This window comes from Rhincodon typus, chromosome 48 (genome assembly GCF_021869965.1).
Source record: "Rhincodon typus isolate 14 chromosome 48, sRhiTyp1.1, whole genome shotgun sequence".
Classification (NCBI taxonomy): Eukaryota; Metazoa; Chordata; class Chondrichthyes; order Orectolobiformes; family Rhincodontidae; genus Rhincodon; species Rhincodon typus.
Genome location: NC_063379.1, coordinates 5,197,843 through 5,218,065, shown reverse-complemented (window position 1 = coordinate 5,218,065; position 20,223 = coordinate 5,197,843). Strand labels below are relative to the sequence as shown.

General features: G+C 44.9%; 1 protein-coding gene across 1 annotated transcript in view; it reads left to right on the top strand.

Annotated features, from left to right (window-relative positions):
- The first annotated feature begins 8,590 nt into the window (after positions 1 to 8,590).
- Positions 8,591 to 20,223, top strand: part of LOC109922626 (SLAM family member 8-like) — a 21,454-nt gene continuing 9,821 nt past the window's right edge. Inside the window, exons 1-2 of the mRNA XM_048620828.1 lie at positions 8,591 to 8,741; positions 19,770 to 20,105. Coding sequence (XP_048476785.1) covers positions 8,684 to 8,741; positions 19,770 to 20,105 — 394 coding nt within the window. The 5' untranslated portion in view covers positions 8,591 to 8,683. The remainder of the gene's footprint in view (positions 8,742 to 19,769; positions 20,106 to 20,223) is intronic.

Here is a 20,223-nt window from a genome sequence, read left to right as displayed (position 1 = left end):
GTGATGGATGTCAGTTTCAGGAAGGGAAATAAAATGCAGATACAGTCAGGTAGACGGGTAACCTCTAAGAAAGGTAGTGGAGGGAGGCAGGTCGTGCAGGAGTCTCCTGTGGCTATCCTCATCTCAAACAAGAATGCTGTTTTGGAAAATGTAGGGGGTGATGGGCTCTCAGGGGAATGTAGCTCTGACAGCCAGGTTTCTGGTACTGAGACTGGCTCTAATGTAACTAGGGGTACGTTAGCTTCCAAGCAATCAATTATGACAGGGGACTTTCTCTTCAGAGGCACAGACAAGCATTACTGCGGCTGGCAACAGGATATCAGAATGGTGTGTTCCCTCTCAGGCACCAGGGTCAAAGATGTCTCAGAGGACGCAGAGCAGAATATTCTCAAAGGGAAAAGAGACCAGCAGGAGGACATTGTATACATTGCAACCAATGACATAGGAAGAGAAAAAGATAAGGTTCTGAGGAGAGAATATAAGAAATTAGGCAGTTTAAGAAGCAGTTCCTCGGGCAGTAATATATGGATTACTCCCAGTCCCATGAGCTAGTGAGGGTAGGAATAGGAAGATGGAGCAGATGAATGTGTGGCTGAGGAGCTGGTACAGGGGAGAAGAATTCACTTTTTTGGATCTTTGGAATCTCTTCTGGGCTAAAAGTGACTTTGTATGAGAAGGGCAGGGTGCACCTGAATTGGAAAGGGACTGATATACTGGTGGGGAGATTTACTGCAGCCAGATGGGAAGATTTTGAGAAACAAATTTGCAAGGAGATCTCAGTTATCTGTGAGAATAATAGGGTGGTTATGGTAGGAGATTTTAACTTTCCAAACATAGACTAGGACTGCCGTAGTGTTAAGGACTTGGATGGAATGGAATTTGTTAAGTTTGTACAAGAAAATTTCTGATTCAGTATGTGGATATACCTACTAGGGAAGGAGCAAAACGTGATCTACTCTTGGGAAATAAGGCAGGGCAGGTGAATGAGGTGTCAGTGGGGGAGCACTTTGGGGCCAGTGACCATAATTCTATTAGTTTTAAAGTAGTGATGGAAAATAATAGACTGGATGTAAAAGTTAAAGTTCTAAATTGAAGGCAGGCCAATTTTGATGGTATGAGGCAAGAACTTTCAAAAGTTGATTGGGGGGTGGGTTATATTCGCAGGTAAAGAGATGTCTGGAAAGTTGGAAGCCTTCAAAAACGAGATAATGAGAGTCCAGAGATGGTATGTTCCTGTTAGGGTGAAGGGCAAGGCTGGTAGGTGTAGGGAATGCTGGATGACTAGAGAAATTGAGGTTCTCGTCAAGTAAAAAAAGGAAGCATATGTCAGGTACAGACAGCAAGAATCAATTGAATCCCCAGAAGGGTATAAGGGCAGTAGGAGAACACATAAGAGGGAAATCAAGAGGGCAAAAAGGGGACATGAGATAGCTTTGGCAAATAGGGTTAAGGAGAATCCAACAGGATTCTACAAATAGATTAAGAATAAAAGAGTAACTATGGAGAGAATAGCACCGCTTAAAGATCAGCAAGGCTGCCTATGTGTGGAACCACAGGAGATGGGTGAGATACTAAATGAGTATTTTGTATCAGTGTTTACTGTGGAGAAGGACATGGAAGCTGGAGAACTTGGGGAAACTTGCTTTATGACTTGGGTGTCACTGTCTGCATGAATGTCTTAAAATGCATAAAGGTGTATAAATCCTCAGGACCGGATCAGGTGTACCCTAGAACTTTGTGGAAAGCTAGAAAGGTGATTGCCTGGGCCCCTTGCCGAGATATTTGTATCATCGATAACCACAGGTGAGGTGCCGGAAGGCTGGAGGGTGGCTAATGTGGGGCCATTATTTAAGAAAGGTGGTAAGGAAAATCTAGGGAACTATAGATCAGTGAGCCTGACGTCAGTGTTCCGAGGAAGGGTCACCAGACCCGAAATGTTAACTCAGATTTTTTCTTCACAGATGCTGCCAAACCTGCTGAGCTTTACCAGCAACTTCTGTTTTTGAGCCTGACGTCGGTAGTTGGCAAGTTGGAGGGAATCCTGAGGGACAGGATTTACATGTATTTGGAAAGGCAAGGACTGATTAGGGATAGTCAACATGGATTTGTGTGTGGGAAATCGTGTCTCACTAACTTGATTGAGTTTTTTGAAGAGGATTACTGAAGGCAGAGGGGTGGACATTGTCTATATGGACTTCAGTAAAGAGTTTGACAAAGTTTTGCATGGTAGACTGGTTAACAACATTAGATCACATGGAAAACAGGGAGGACTAGCCATATAGATACAAAATTAGTTCAAAAGCTGAAGACAGAGGGTGGTGGGGAGGGTTGCTTTTCAGACTGGAGGCCTGGACCAGTGGTGTGCTGGAAGGATCAGTGCTGGGTCCACTGCTTTTTGTCATTTATATAAATGATTTGGATGTGAACATAGGAGGTATGGTTAGTAAGTTTGCAGATGACACCAAAATTGGAAGTGTAGTGGACAGCGAAGGAGGTTACCTCAGTGTAAACAGGACTTTGATCAGATGGGCAAATGGGCCGAGGAGTGGCAGATGCAGTTTAATTTAGATAAATGGGAGGTACTGCATTTTGGAAAGGCAAATCAGGGCAGGACTTATACACTTAATGGTAAAGTCCTGGGAAGTGTTGCTGAACAAAGAGAACTTGGAGTGCAGGTTCATAGTTCCTTTAAAATGGAGTCGCAGGTAGATAGAATAGCAAAGAAGGTGTTTGGTGCCTTTATTGGTCAGTGCAATGAGTATAGGAGTTGGGAGGGCATGCTGCAGCTGTACAGGACATTGGTTAGGGCCACTTTTGGATTATTGCGTGCAATTCTGGTCTCCCTGCTATAGGAAGGATGTTGTGAAACTTGAAAGGGTTCAGAAAAGATTTACAAGGATGTTGCCAGGATTGGAGGGTTTAAGCTATAGGGAGCGGGTGAATAGGATGGGGTTATTTCCCCTGGAGTGTATGAGGCTGAGGGGTCACCATATAGAGGTTTATAAAATCATGAGGGACATGGACAGAGTGAATAGTCAATGTCTTTTCCCTAGGGTGGGGGAGTCCAAAACTAGAGGGTATTGGTTTAAGATGAGAGGGGAAAGATTTAAAAGGGATCTGAGGAAGCAACATTTTCACACAGGCTGGTGTGTGTATGGAACGAGCTGCCAGAGGAAGTAGTGGAGGCTGGTACAATGACAACATTTAAAAGGCGTCTGGATGGGTACATGAATAGGAAAGGTTTAGATGAATATGGGCCAAATGCTGGCAAATGGGACTAGATTACTTGAGAATATTTGGTTGGCATAGACAAGTTGGACCGAAGGGTCTGTTTCCGTGCTGTACATCTCTATGACTCAAAAAGAAAATTTCTAAGAGCATTTAAATAAAAACTACAATTAAATTTTGCTGGAGTAGGGCATCTCATTGTATACTCTGTAAAATTGACGAGTTCCTACAGAATTAGGATGTAATTTTTTTTGTTGATGATGTTTCTGGAATTGTGAACTGACAACAGCAAGGTGGGGGCAGTGGAGTTTTCAAGACCTTAAACAACAAGAGCAAATAGTTTATTTCCTTAACTGATCCGCTTACTGGATTTAGAAATGGAGAGAAATGCTCAGGAGAAGGGCAATTGGATTGAGGGAATTTGATGTTAAATTAGATACAGAATGAAACAGCTGGGAAGTGGGAAGAAAGATTGGATTGCCAAACTGAAGATTGGAAAATCAAGTAAAAATAATTTAAGAAAGTTAAATTTAATGATAGCTATGTTAGAAATTTTCAATTTATAACCTGAAGGAATGAAACTCCATAGCCCTGTGGTCTTTCTGTGCAAGAATTTGATTTGTAGTGTTAACAATGACCATTTCATTAAAAGGATACTTTTGCTGTGAATTACGAGACTGACTAGTAAAATTGTGAAATGCAGCAAGATGTAAGAAGCTGGCAGTAGTCCTTGTTTTTGTTAGGCCAATGACCAATTATCTCTTCCATGCTACAATTTGCTAGCCCTTTTGACAGTTAATACTTGCTGTTGAGGTTGGTTGGCTCGCCGAACAACAAAACAGCTCGGAAAGCCAACCAACCTCAACACCCACAACCCGAGCTACAGATCTACTCCAAAACCTTAATACTTGCTGTGTTTAGGTGCTGGCATTTTTCATCAAAGTCAGCCCATAAAGATAAGTGGACGTGGCAGAAAATAACAAGTAGGAGGAAGTGGGGATATTGCGTTATAGTCTTTGAGTTTCTAACATTAGTGGAACTGTTTGCTTTATGACTTGAGTGTCGCTGTCTGCATTAATAAGTAGTGGTGTACTACAGTTGTTGCAATGAAGAAATAAGAAATTTGCAAATGGAAATGGATGGGTTCAGTGAATGGAACAAATTTGTGCAGATGAAATCTAACGTAGATAAGTGTCAAGATATCCATTTTGGTCAAAGGAATAGAAAGACAACTTGTGATCTAAATGGAGAGAAACTTGTGAGTGCTTCGGTGCAGAGGAATCTGGGTGTCCTTGTGCATGCATCACAGTAAACTAGTCTGCAGGTACAGCAGGTAGTAAGGAAAGCAAATGGAATTTTGGAATTTATTGCTAACCGCGTAGAGTATAAAAGTAGGGAAGTATTGCTGCAGTTGTACAAGGCATTCGTGAGACTGTACCTGAACTGTTGCATACAATTTTAGTCCTTTTACTTGAGGGGGATATAGTTATTTTGGAAGCAGTTCAGAGGAGGTTAACTAGATTGGTTCCAGGAATTTGTCTGATGAAGACAGATTGAGCACTTTAGGCCTATACTTTCTGGAGTTTAGAAGAATGAGAGGAGATCTCATTGAGGATGAGCTGATGCCAAAGCGGATTGATAGAATAAACGGAGGAAAGATGTTTCCTCACTTGGGACAATGTAGAATGAGAGGTCTTAGTTTTAGCATAAGGAGTAGCAGGTTTAAATCAGGGATGAGGAGGAATTATTTCTCTCAATGGGTCGTGAATCTGTGGAATTCATTCCCCTAGAGTGCAGTAGATGCTGGAACATTGAGTAAATTTAAGGAGGAAATAGACATTTTTAATAGGTTGAAGGGATAAGGAGAGGAAAATGGAGTTGAGGCTGACATGATATCAGCCATGATTATATTAAATGGCAGAGCAGGCTTGAGGGGCTGAATGGCCTATTGTTGCCCTTATTTCCTGTGTTTTCTCTCATTTTCTTTCTCAGTCTCTCTCTGTTCCTGACCTTCTCACAGTTCCTCTTGATGCTGGCATCTCTGTTTGTCTTCCTCTGCATCCCTCTCTGTCTATGTCTGTTTTTCTCCCTTTCTCTCTCTTTTTTTTCTATTCATTTGTGGGATGTGGGCATCACTGGCTGGCCAGCATTTATTGCCCATCCCTAGTTGCCCCCGCTTGAGAAGGTGGGGGTGAGCTGCTTTCTTGAACTCCTACATGTGCTGTGGGTTGACCCTTAGTGAGATAATTCCAGGATTCTGACCCAGCAACACTGAAGGAATGGCGATATATTTCCAAGTCAGGATGGGGAGTGGCTCGGAGGGGAACTTGCAGGGGGTGGGGGTCCCATGTATCTGCTGCCCCTTGTCCTTCTAGATGGAAGTGGCCGTGGGTTTGGAAGGTGCTGCCTGAGGATCTTTGGTGAATTTCTGCAGAGCACCTTGTAGATGGTACACACTGCTGCGACTGAGCGTCGGTGGAGGGAGGGAGTGGGATGGTTGTGGATGTGGTGCCAATCGAGCGGGGGGCTGCTTTGTCCTGGATGGTGTCGAGCTTCTTGAGTGTTGTTGGAGCTGCCCCCATCCAGGGGCAAGTGGGGAGTATTCCATCACCCTCCTGACTTGTGCCTTGTAGATGGTGGGACAGGATTTGGGGAGTCAGGAGGGGAGTTACTCACCGCAGTATTCCTAGTCTCTCACCTGCTCTTGTAACCACTGTGTTTATGTGGTGGGTCCAGTTGAGTTTCTGGTCAATGGTAACCCTCAGGATGTCGATAGTGGGGGATTCAGTGATGGTAACACCATTGAATGTTAAGGGGCGGTGATTAGATTGTCTCTTATTGGTGATGGTCATCACCTGGCATATGTGTGGCGTGAATGTCACTTGTCACTTGTCAGCCCAAGCCAGGTTATTGTCCAGATCTTGTTGCATTTGGACACAACTGCTTCAGTATCTGAGGAGTCACGAATGGTGCTGAACATTGTGCAATCATCAGTGAACATCCCTATTTCTGACCGTATGATGGAGGGAAGATCATTGATGAAGCAGCTAAAGATGGTTGGGCCTAGAACTCTGGTAGAGATGTCCTGGAGCTGAGATGACTGACCTCCAATAACCACAACCATCTTCCCATGTGTCAGGTTTGACTCCAACCACCGGAGCATTTGCCCCGATACCCATTCATTCCAATTTTGCTCGGGCTCCTCGATGCCACACTCGGTCAAATGCAGCCTTGTTATCAAGGGCTGTCACTCTCACCTCGCCTCTGGAATTCAGCTTTTTTTGTCCATGTTTGAATCAAGGCTGTAATGAGGTCAGGAGCTGAGTGGCCCTGGCAGAACCTAAACTGGGCGTCACTGAGCAGGTTATTGCTGAGCAGGTGCTGTGTGATAGCACTGTTACTGACACCTTCCATCACTTTACTGATGATTGAGAGGAGACTGATGGGGCGATAATTGGCCGGGTGGATTTGTCCTGCTTTTTGTGTACAGGACATACTTGGGTAATTTTCCACATTGTTGGGTAGATCCCAGTGTTGTAACTGTACTGGAACAGCTTGGCTAGGGGAGCGGCAAGTTCTGGAGCACAAGTCTTCAGTACTATTGCCGGAATGTTGTTAGGGCCTGTAGCCTTTGCAGTATCCAGTGTCTCCAACCATTTTGTTATATCACGTGGAGTGAATCGAATTGGCTGAAGACTGGTATCTGTGATGCTGGGGACCACTGGAGGAGGCCGAGATGGATCATCCACTTGGCACTTCTGGCTGAAGATTGCTGCGAATGCTTCAGCCTTATCTTTTGCACTGATGTGCTGGGCTCTTCCATCATTGAAGATGGGGATATTTGTGGAGCCTCCTCCTCCAGTGAGTTGTTTAATTATCCACCACCATTCACGACTGGATGTGGCAGGACTGCAGAGCTTAGATCTGATCTTTTGGTTGTGGGATCCCTTAGCTGTGTCTATCACTTGCTGCTTTTGCTGTTTGGCGTGTAAATAGTCCTGTTTGGTGGCTTCACCAGGTTGATACCTCATCTTCAGGTATGCCTGGTGCTGCCCCTGGCATGCCCTCCTGCACTCTCCATTGAACCAGGGTTGATCCCCTGGCTTGAAGGTAATGGTTGAGTGGGGGATATGCCGGGCCATGAGGTTACAGATTGTGCTGGAGTACAATCCTGCTGCTGTTGATGGGACACAGCGCCTCCAGGATGCACAGTCTATGTTGCTAGATCTGTGCGACGTCTGTCCCATTTAGCACGGTGATAGTGCCACACAACATGGTGGAGGTTATTCTCGATGTGAAGGTGGGACTTTGTCTCCACAAGCCCTGTGCGATGGTCACTCTTACCGACACTGTCCTGGACAGATGCTCCTGCAGCTGGCAGATTGGTAAGGATGAGGGCAGATACGTTTTTCCCCTCTTGTTGGTTCCCTCACCACCTCCACAGACCCAGTCTAGCAGCTATGTCCTTTGGGACCTGGCCAGCTCGATCAGCTGTTGAGCCACTCTTGGTGTTGGACATTGAAATCCCCCACCCAGAGTACGTTTTGTGCCCTTGCCATCCTCAGTGCTTCCTCTAAATGTTGTTTAACATTGAGGAGTACTGATTCATCAGCTGAGGAAGGACGGTACGTGGTAATCAGCAGGAGGCTTCCTTGCCCATGTTCAACCTGAAGCCATGAGATCCGGAGTCAATGTTGAGGACTCCCAGAGCAATATCCTCCCGACTATATCCCATTGTGCCCCCACCTCTGCGGGGTCTGTCCTGCCGGTGACACAGGACATATCCAGGGATGGTGATGGTAGTATCTGGGAACGTTGTCTGTAGGGTATGTCAGCTCTCCCAATTTTGGCACTAACCCCTTGATGTTACTTTGCAGGGTCGACAGGGCTGTTTCTGCCATTGTCTTTTCCGGTGCCTAAGTCGATGCCAGGTGATCCATCCAGTTTAATTTCTTTGAGAATTTGTAGCAATTGGTACAACCTGAGTGGCTTGCTAGACCATTTCAGAGGGCAGCTGAGAGTCAACCGCATTGCTGTGGGTCTGGAGTCACATGTAGGCCAGACCAGGTGAGGGTGGCAGATTTCCTTCCCTGAAGGACATTAGTGAACCACGTGAGTTTTTCCTGACAATCAGCAATGATTTCACGGTGATCAGTAGATTCTTATTTGCAGACTTTTTTTTTAAGTTATCGAATTCTAATTCCACCATCTGCCATGGTTGGATTTGAACCCTGGTCCCCAGAACATTACCTGGGTTTCCTAGATTAATAGTCCAGTGACAATATCACTAGGCCGTCGCCTCCCCATTGTCGACCTCAGGATGCAGTCACAACTTTGACAGTCACACCCCCTGACTTTGAACGGTTCCAAAGTCGCAACCACAGCTGAGAATTTGAACTTCCTTTAACACTGTGCGCAGCATTCTGGCCCAGCGACGGAACACATTTGGAGGGTAATGGCAGCTTACAATCTGGGTGCCCTGGTTTTTCTCCTGCTAGTTCTTCTATGTGCTGGTAAGAACCTGTTGTGTGGCGTTACTCTCGGACTTCCTGTCACCAGTGTCTTCCCAGCTCCTGCTCACCCTCGGAGCGAAGAAGCAGTAATAGCACCTGACCTTTCGCACACCTCACTTTGTCGCTAACATCTATTTTGTCAGCCCTTGTCCATTCCTCCTCTCTCTCTTTCTTCCCCTCTTTCTCTCTCTCTCCATCTTCTTCTCTTTTATCATTTCCTTCAAAGCTGGCTCTGCGTGTCAACTTTTTACGTCTCTGCCTTTCTTTCCTTTTCTTCCGTGGAGTCTGTTGTTCATTTTCTGCTTCTGTGTCTCTCTCTCTCTGTCTATCCGACCCCCTCATTACAGTGAAGTTGCACCTCTTTCCGTCGTTGAACCTCTCCCCACCCACTCGCTGCATTCCTCTCTTCCCCTTTCTTCTTCCCTGTCTCCCTGCTTCTATCCGCCTCTCCCTCCCCACTTTATCCTTGCAAGCTCTCTCTCTCTATCTCCTTTTCCCATCCCCACACCTCACTCTCTCTGTGTTCATTTCAGCTTGACACCATTTACACTTCCCTCGGAGGGCGCTCACTGCCTGGAAATTGAGTTAAACCCACGTATTTCCTGTCACAGGCCTCGCTGAGCTTCATAGCTTTTCTGGTCAACCCTGGGTTCACCTAAATGTCTGGGGACTTTCCAGTCTGATGGTCTGGAGGGCTGAGAGTGGTATTTGCGTGGCTGTGGGGATGATATCAGTAACAACCCTAACCAGCCCCCAGGGTCTATCCGCCTGCAACTGGCTTCATGGTGTCTTGGGGTGAGGCAGCAAGAGACGGATGATGTACATTTCCTTTTTCAAAACCAAAAGTGGAAGTAACCCACCAGTGCTCCAGCCCGTTCCAACATTGCACAAGATCATGGCCGATATGTAATATAACTCTAGGTGTCCTCATCTTCCCACATCCTTTACTGAACCATCAATCTTAGATTGAAATGGAACCATTATCTCTCACCCAACGCCCCCTCTCCTCCACCATTTTGTTTCCATTTTCTTTGCAAGTTTTTGTTCCAATTCTCTTTTTCTTTCATTTTTGCTTCAGGGCAGTGACTGTTCTTCATCTGAGATAACAGGGATTTTACACACTTCAATTAATTTAGCCTTCATTGTTTTAAACTGCATCCTTTTTTCCTCGGAGTTCAGCTCACACGTTCCAGTGAATAACTTCCGTAACCTCATCAGCACTGCCTCCAATGCATTTACAACCTTCCTCAAATATGGAGACTAAAACTGCATAAGTATTCATGAAGTGGTCCCACCAAAGCCCTTATAAAAGCAGCGTAGTGCCCTTACCTTTATGTTCAATTCCTCTGCTATAAAAGATAGCATTCCTTTCCCACCTTGCTGTACCCACAACTGACGATTTGTCATTCTTGCACTGGAACACCTGATTCCTCAGAAATTTGATTTCATTCTCCATTTACACTTCCCTCGGAGAGCACTCACTGCCTGGAAATTGAGTTAAACCCACATATTTCCTGTCACAGGCCTCGCTGAGCATCATAACTTTTCCGGTCAATGTAAATTTGGTGATTTTTTAATTTCATTCTTCCAACGTGAGGAACTGCATATTTTCCCACTTTATACTCTGTCATATTTTTGCCGACTCACTCGACCTATCTGCAATTTCCTTATGATAAAACAAAGAACTGTGGATATGCTGATGGTCTGAAACAGAAACAGAAATTGCTGGAGAAACTCAGCAGGTCTGGCAGCATCTGTGGGGAGAAAACAGAGTTAGTGTTTCGAGTCCAGTGACCCTTCCTCAGAAGGGTTCTGAAGAAGGGTCACTGGACTTGATACGTTAACTCTGCTTTCTCTCCACAGATGCTGACAGACCTGCTGAGTTTCTCCAGCAGTTTCTGTTTATGTTGCAATTTTCTGATGTCCTCTTCGACTTTCCTACCTATCTTCGTTTCATTTGCAGTTCTTTGAGGAAATTTTACTCAAAACAGTAACTCGCATCTTATCTTAGTGACTCTGTTAATTTCAAAAATGAGTTTTTATTCCACAAAGCAACACCAGTTATGTTGGAGTTCCCTGTGGTGTTCTCCTGGTCCCGTGGTCTCTCAGAAGCTTTGAATTCGTACACTTTTAAAAGGAATGAGAGGAATATGGGCCAAATGCTGGCAAATGGATTATTTAGGATATCTAGATGGCATGGATGAGTTGGACCAAAGGGTCTATTTGTACGTTGTAAATTTCTGTGACTCGATGAGTAATTGTGTTGTCCAAGGTCTGGCTGATTTCTAGAAATTCCTCTTTATGGCCTCATTGTGTGATGATGTATCAGGATGTTTTGTTTTTGGAAGTGATGAATCAACACCAGTCATGTTTCTTCTGGGAGGGATCTTGTAAAATTCTACATCTATTTCGAAAAGACACATTTGCCTTCTTTACAAAATATATTGTACTATAATTACACAGCCGTGACATTTGAATGTTTTCCGATTTTTGTTTATTCACTCGTGGGACATAGATATCACTGCCTGGCCAGAATTTTGTTACTACTTGTCCCTACTTGCCCTTGAGAAGGTCATAGAGTCAGAGAGGTTGACAGCACGGAAACGGGCCCCTTCGGCTCAACTTGTCCATGTGCCCAGTTTTCGCAATGAATCTAGTCCCATTTTCCTGCGTTTGGTCCATATCCCTCCACACCTATCCCATCCATGTACTACCTAAATGCTTCTTAAATAACAAAATTGTACTGACCTCCACGACTACCTCTGGCAGCCCGATGCAAACCCTCATCACCCCCTGTGGAAAAGGTTGCCCTTCTGGACCCATTTGTATCTCTCCCCTCTCACCTTAAACCTGTGCCCTCTAGTTTTAGACTCCCCTAACATGGGGAAAAGCCGTTGGCTATCTATGTCATGATTTTATAAACCTCTATAAGGTCACGTCTCAATCTCCTACACTGCAGGGAAAAAAGTCCCACCCTATCCAATCACTCCATATAGCTCAAACCTTCCAGTCCAGGTGGCGTCCGAGTAGATATTTTCGCACTGATGATAGTGAGCTGCCTTCTTGAACTGCTGCAGACCACATATTTCTTTCTTGAGACTTTGTAGCTATTGATACAACTGAGTGGCTTGATAGGCCAGTTCAGAGGGCAGCTGAGAGCCAAAAACATTGCTGTATTCTGGAGTCGCATGTAGGCTAGACCAGGTAAGGGTAGCAGATTTCTTTCCCTAAAGGATGTGGTGAGCTAGATTGGTTTTTCTGACAACCAACAATGGTTGGACAGATTCTTAATTCCTGATTTTTTTTTTAAAATTGAATTCAAAGTCCTCCATCTGCTGTGGGATTTGAACCGGAGTCCCCAAAGCATTCGTTAATTTTCTGGATTAATAGTCTAGTAATAGGGCAGCACGGTGGCTCAGTGGTTAGCACTGCTGCCTCACAGTGCCAGGAACCCGGGTTCAATTCCAGCCTCAGGCGACTGTCTGTTTGCACATTCTCCCTGTGTCTGCGCAGGTTTCCTCCCACAGTCCAAAGATGTGCAGGTTAGATGGTTTGGCCATGGGAAATTGCCCCGTAGTGCCCAGGGATGTACAGACTAGGTGGATTGGCCATGGGAAATGTAGGGTAGCGTGCGGATCTGGGTGGGATGCTCTTTGGAGGATTGGCATGGACTTGACAAGCCAAATGGCCTGCTTCCACACCACAGGACTTCTATGATTCTATAATACCACTGGGCTATCACAACCCCATCTCTAAGCATCAGTAACTCTCTGAATAGGAGAACTTTGAAGATTCCCAACACTGTCAAGTGAAGAACTTTTTCCTTGTCTCAATCCCAAATGGCCAAGCCCCTATTCTAAGATTATTATGATCCTTAAGGTTCTATATTTTGCAGCCAAGGAGAAGCTATACTATCCGCACCTGCCCTATTAAATCCTGTAAACAGAGTCACAATTCCAGAACATCCCAAAGCGCTTACAGCCATGTATCCGAGACAACAAGTGCAGGGCTGGATGAACACAGCAGGTCAAGCAGCATCATAGGAGCAGAGAGGCTGACGTTTCGGGCCTAGACCCTTCATCAGAAAAGGGGGAGGGGAAGGGGGTTCTGAAATAAATAGGGAGAGAGGGGGAGGCAGATAGAAGATGGATAGAGGAGAGGATAGGTGGAGAGGAAACAAACAGGTCGAAGAGGCGGGGATGGAGCCGGTAAAGGTGAGTGTAGGTGGGGAGTTAGGAAGGGGATAGGTCAGTCCAGGGAGGACGGACAGGTCAAGGGGGCGGGATGAGGTTAGTCGGTAGGAGATGGAGGTGCGGCTTGAGGTGGAAGGAGGGGATAGGTGGGAGGAAGAACAGGTTAGGGTCTGCTGTTTGAATTTGAGCCATTGTTGTGGGAGGTGAGTCAGTGACTCTGCACACAGCAGGCTCCTCCTCCCAGCAAGGCACTAGAGACCAAACCAGCAGTTTCAGTGATGGTGGGTGGTAGATAAATAACAGACACACTACAGCAGGGCTCACTCACCAAGCTCTTCATACAAAAAGTGGATGCTGCATCTTATCCATCCACCTGAGGGGGCAAACAGGACCTTAGTTTAAAATCTCTTTTAAAACGCAACACTTCCTTCACAAGGTCGTGAGATGTAGGAGCAGAAGTAAGATATTTGTCCTTTTGAGCCTGCCCTACTGATCTGATAATCATAGAATCCCTACAGCATGGAAGCAGGCCATTTGAGCCCACTCTGACCCCCACTATTCCTGTAACCCTACATTTCCCATGGCCAATCCACCCTAACCTGCTTTGGACTTTGGGAGGAAACTGGAGCAAACCCACGCAGACACAGGGAGAATGTGCAAACTCCACACAGACAGTCACCCAGAGGGGGAAATCAAACCTGGGTCCCTGGTCCTACGAGGCAGCAGTGCTAACCACTGAGCCAACGTGCCGCCCAAATAATCTTAAAGTCCACTTTCCTGCCTTTTCCCCAATAACCCTTAATTCCCTTGCTGATTAAAAATCTGTCTCTGTCAGCCTTGATGTCCCAGCCTCAACAGCCCTCTGTGGTAAAGAATTCCACAGATTCACTACCCTCCGAGAGAAGAAATTCCTCATCTCTGTTGTAAAATGGACGACCCCTTATTCTGGGATGATGTCTCCTTATCCCTGACTCCCCCACAAGGAGAAACAACCTCTCCTCATTCACGCCTGTCAATCCCCCTAAGAGATTGTGTGTTTCAATAAGGTCTCCTTTCAATCTTCCAAACTCCAGTAAGTACAGGCCCAACCAATTTAACCTCTCCTCATAAGAAAATCCCTCTAGAAGTGGAATCAGCCCAGTGAACCTTCTCTGGACTGTCTCCAACGCCAGTATATCCTTGGATAAGGACCCCAAGGCTGTTTACAGTATTCCGACTGCAGTCTAATAATCTTTGTATAATTTTAGCAAGAACTCCCTGTTTTTATCCTCTATTCCTTTCAAACAAAGGCCAACAGTTGATTTGCCCTCCCTATGACCTGTTGAACGTGGATGCTAGCTTCTTGTGATTCATGCACAAAATCCCCCAAACCCTTCTGTGATGCACATTTCTATAGTCTTCCCCATTTAAGTAATATTTAGCTCCTGTACGTTTTCTGCCAACATGCGTCACCTCTCATTTTTCTACATTACATTCCATTTGCCAAGTTTTTCCCACTCACTTACATTGTTAATATCCACCTGGGTCATTCTCACCACTTAGATTCATAACATTACAGAGCTGTACGACACAGAAACAGACCCTTCAGTCCAACTCGTCCATGCTGACCAGATATTCTCCATTAATCTAGTCCCATTTGCCAGCATTTGGCCCATATCCCTCTAAACCCTTCCTATTCATGTACCCATCCAGATGCCTTTTAAATGTTGTAATTGTACCAGCCTCCACCACTTCCTCTGGCAGCTCATTCCATACACACACCGCCCTCTGTATGAAAAAGTTGTCCCTTAGGTCCCTTTTAAATCTTTCCCCTCCCACCTTAAACCTATGCCCCTCTAGTTTTGGACTCGCCCACCTCAGGAATAAGGCCAAGACTATTCACCCTGTTCATGCCCCTCATGATTTTATAAACGTCTATAAGGTCACCCCTCAGCTTCTGACACTCCAGTGAAAATAGCCCCAGCCTATTCAGCCTCTCCCTGTAGCTCAAACCCTCCAACCCTGGCAATATCCTTGTACATCTTTTCTGAACCCTTTCAAGTTTCACAACATCCTTCCTTTAGCAGGGAGAACGGAATTGAATGCAGTATTCCAAAAGTGGCCTTCCCAACTATTTTTGTGTCATCCACAAACTTGGCTAATATATATTCACTTCCATCATAAATGTTATTGATGTATATAGGCCCCAGCACAGATTCCTGTGGAATTCCGCTGGTTGCAGGTTGCCATCCTGAAATAGCCTCATTTGTCCCAACCCTCTGTATTCTATTTGTCAGCCAATCCTCTATCCATGTGAATCTACTACCCTCAGCACCACATGATCTCACCATATTAAGTAGCCTAATGTGGGTACCTTTTGTAAACCCAAATAAATCTATGAAAGATCCATCTAAAGATTCCCTTTTATCTATCCTGCCTGTTACCCCCTCAAAAAATTGGAATGAGTTTGTCAGGCACAATATCCCTTTCACGAAGCCCTGCTGACTCTGTTTGATTTTGTTATATATTTGTAACTGCTCTGTCATTTCATCCTTTATAATAGACTCTAGCATTTTCCCAATGATAGATCTTGAACTAACTGCGGTGGAGGGTCTAGGCCCGAAACGTCAGCCTCTCTGCTCCTATGATGCTGCTTGGCCTGCTGTGTTCATCCAGCCCTGCACCTTGTTGTCTCGGATTCTCCAGCATCTGCAGTTCCTACTATCTCTGGCCCAACAGTTGCCTGTTTTTATCAACCTGTCTTTTTGAATAAAGGTGTTATATTGGCAGTTTGCTAATCCTCAGGGACTTTTCCTGAATCTAAAGATTCCTGAAAGTTTACGACCTGCACGTCCACTACTTAGAGTTACAGCCATAGAGTCATACAGCATGGAGACAGACCCTTCGGTCCAACCAGTCCATGCTGACCATTTTTCGAAACTAAACTAGTCCCACCTGCCCATGCTCAGCCCATATCCCTCCAAACGTTTCCTACTCATGTACTTATCTAAATGTCTTTTAAACATTGTAACTGTACCCACATCCAACACTTCCTCCAGAAGTTCATTTCACACACGAAACACTCTCTGTGTAAAAACATTTCCCCTCATGTTTTATTTAAATCTTTCTCCTTTCACCTTAAAATTATGCCCCCTAGTCTTGAAATTTCCCATCCTAGGTAAAACACAACTACCATTCACCTTATCTGTACACCTCATGATTTTACAAACCTCTATAAGGTCACCCCCTCAACCTCCTACACTCCAGTGAAAAAAATCCCAGCCTATCCAGCTTCTCCTGATAATTCAAACCCTCCAATCCCAGCAACATCCTGGAATAACTCTTCCAAACCCTCTCCAGCTTAATAATATCCTTCCTATAACAGGGGGACCAGAACTGGACACAGTACTCCAGAAGAGGCCTCACCAACGTCCTGTACAACCTCAATATAATGTCCCAACTCCTATACTCAAAGGTCTGAGCAATGAAGGCAAGCGTGCCAAACGCCTTTTTAACCACCCTGTCTGTATGTGACACAAACTTCAAAGAATTATACACCTGTGTCCTACGTCTCCCCTGTTGTACAGCCCAAGACTGTAGCTACTTTCTTTAAAATCCTAGGATGCGATTAGTCCTATCAGTTTCATTTGTGACAGTTCTTATATTTTTTTCCCAACCCACTTTAGCTCCTTGATTAAGAGATAACAAGGTGTAGAGCTAGATGAACACAACAGGCCAAGCAACATCAGAGGAGCAGGAAAGCTAATGTTTCGGGCCTAGACCCTTCTTCAGAAATGATTTCTGAGGAAGGGTCGAGGCTCAAAACGTCAGGCTCCTCTGATGCTGCTTGGCCTGCTGTGTTCATCTCTACACCTTGTTATCGCAGATTCTCCAGCATCTGCAGTTCCTACTATCTCTTAGCTCCTTGATTAATTGCATTCCAAAAATCTTAAATAATGTTCCCTACCATGCAGACTAATACTAAGTATTTTGTCAACTCCTGTGCCATTTCCTATTATTATTCCCCCATCCTCATTCTCCAAGAGGCCTATGTTAACTTTGACCTCTCTTTTCCATTTTATGTATTTAAATAAGCTCTTGCTGTTCAATTTTGTATTTGTCCTTGGTTTGTTTTCACTCTTTTTATTTTGCTCCATCTTTCGTAAGCTTTCAAAACTTTCCCAATCCTCCTGGTTTACCATTAATCTTTGCCACATTGTATGTCTCACTGTTTCAATTTGATACAATCCTGAACTTCCTTGTTTAACCATGGTTCGGTATATACCATTTCCAGAAGCCGCCTTCCTCACTGAGATATATCTTTGTTGCAAGTCATGAGCTATTTTCATAAACATATGTCATTGTTCTTCAGCCGCCTTTTCTGTTATACTCTTTTCCTGGTCCACTCTAACAAATTCAGCCCTCATCTCTATGTAATTATCCTGATTTACGTTTGGACATGGTTGTTTCTGACCCAAGCTTTTGGCCCTCAAACGGAATGCTAAATTCGACTATGTTATGGTCACTCTTCCCTAGGAAACCTCTTATTCTAAGATCATTTAGTAAACCTGCCAGATTAAAATTTACTAGATCAAAAATAGGTTGTTCCCTGTCAGAAGGGTCAGCCTTCCTGCTCCTATGATGCTGCTTGACCTGCTGTGTTCATCCAGCTCTACACCTTGTTCCCTGTCTGGATCCTGTATATAGTTCCAGGAAACTGTTCTGAATACGCTTGATATATTCTTCCTCAAGGCTACGTTTGCCAGTTTGATTTTCCAAATCTAAATGAAGATTAAAGTCACCCATGATTAATATACAGCTCTGACACATACCCTCATTATCTCCTGATTTATTCTCTATCCTACACAACAGCTGCTGTGAGGGGTCTGTAGAATACAACCGCCAGTGTCTTCCCCTTGTTATGTGCTATCTCCACCCATTTGGATTCTGCTTCATCAGTGCAGTCTTCCCTCAATAATAATGACTTGGAGGAAGGAAGTGAATGTATTGTCGCTAAATTTGGAGATAACTCAAAAGTAGTTGGCAAGGCAAGTTGCACGAGGGATAAAGAAAAGTTTTACAGAGGTAATGACAGATTAAATAAGTGGGCAGAAAGTTGGCATGTGGAGCATAATTTGAGGTTGTTCAATTTGGAAGGGAAAAGAAAAGAACTATTATTTGAATGAAGAAAAAATGACAGGAAGCAGCAACAGAAAGGGACTTGGGGACACTTGTGCATGAAGTACAGAAAGCTGACACACAGGGGCAGCAGGTAATCAGGAAGGGCTAATGGAATGTTGACCTTTATTTCAAGGGGGTTAGAGTATAAGTACGTGGAAATCTCAGTGCACCTGTACAAGGTGCTGGTGAGGCCACATCTGGAGAAATGTGAGCAGTTTTTGTCCCCTTATTTAATGAAATATATCATTTCATTGGAGGCAGTTTAGAGAAGGTTCACCAGGATGATCACTGGTATGGGAGGGACTGTCTTATGAGCAAAGGTTAAACAGGTTGGGACATTACTCACTGGAGTTTAGAAGAATGAGAGGTGATATCATTGAAACATACAGAATTATTAAAGGGACTTGACAGGGTCAAAACTGAGATGATGGTTCCCCTCATGAGAGAGTCTGGGATCAGAGGGCATAGTCTCAGAATAAAGGGGCACCAATTTAAGACTGAGATGAGGAGGAATTTCTCCTCTAAGAGGGTTGTGAGCCTTTGGAACTCCTTGCCACACAGACCTGCGGAGGCAGAGTTCTTGTGTATATTGAAAGCTGGGATAGATAGATTCTTGATGGATCGGGGAATCAAAGGTTACAGTGAAATGGCAGCAAAATGGACATGCGGAATGTCAGATCAGCCATGATCCCACTGATTGTGGAACAGGCTCGAGGGGCCGAGCAGGCTAATCTTCTTAATTCATATGGTCTTGTACTGCAGACAGTTCACTCCCCCTCACTGCAGCCCCTCCAATAATTCTACATTTCCTCAATACTGCCCTTCTGAACAAGCAGTAATACATCACTGTGGACTCTCAAACAATGCAGCACTCCCTCAAAACAAACCCTCGAAAAATGCAGTGCTTCCACAGTACTGACCCTCCGACCTTGCGGCGCTCCCTCAGCACTGTACAGAGTATATCCTGGTGTGACTTCCAGGTAGAAATGCCACCACTACACCACACTAAACAGGAGCTCTGCCACAACGTCTTACCTTTCAACGTAAGTACTGACTTTTACTTTTGAGCCCTGGTTTCAATGAGGTGAAGTGATTATAACTGCTGCCTGATGGAGAAATGGCCTGTTTAGGAGCTGTTTTCTCAGCCTGTGTAGGTCATTGCCCTGGAGAGATATTCCAGCCTTGCCAGGGCACAGGGAATGAGTAGTTGGCATTGACAGGTGGCATCAGTGTCCTGGGGAATATGTTTGGCCAGATGGCACTCTATAGTCACAAGAGCCAAGTGTTACTCTCCCTGCACTCCATGAGATGGGCAGAACGAGAATATTACAGGGTGGGAGAGCAGGAGAGTAACCCTGCAGATTCCTGATCAGAATTCTGAACAAGAGTATCAGAGAGTAAGAGAGAGCAAGATTTACAGTGATACAGAACAGAGAAAATTTGAAAATTTCACATCACTCTGATAGCACAGCAATCCCAGGGATCAAAGGCCATTGTATTGGGGTAACCCAGCCTCCCATCTGGATGTGCCTACACTCAGCTCTCTGCCCACTCCTACACCACTCCCTCCGGTACCTACCCCAATGTATCATTGGGAGACCCTCAGAGAGAAAACTGAGAGATATAAGGAGGGAGACAGGGAATACTAACACATATATATCTTTTCCATTTGAAGGTCAGAGGGAAGTGAATATTAAAACTCCATATTTCCGTGTGAACGGGACCGTGGGACACTCAGCCTGGTTACTTGTGGAAATAGACCCGATCCCAAAGGATGCAGAAATCACATGGAAGTTCAATGTAAAACCTCGCTCGACATCCATTGCTCGATTTGATATCAGTCAGAATAATTTAAAGATATTTCCACACACTGAGTTTGAAGGAAGAATTACACTGCACCAGAATCTCACCCTCCAGATAAACAACCTGAGGATCACTGATGGAGGGACTTACACAGTTAGTGTAACAGCAGGACAAGATTATACAGGAGAGATTTCTCTCCAGGTTTATGGTGAGTCTATTCAATACAACCTGGGTGGGGCCCTGTGTCCCTGTCCCTCAGAGAGGGGGCACTGTATCCCTGTCCCTCAGTGAGGGGGAGTCTCTCCGAGCCCCTGTCCCTCAGTGAG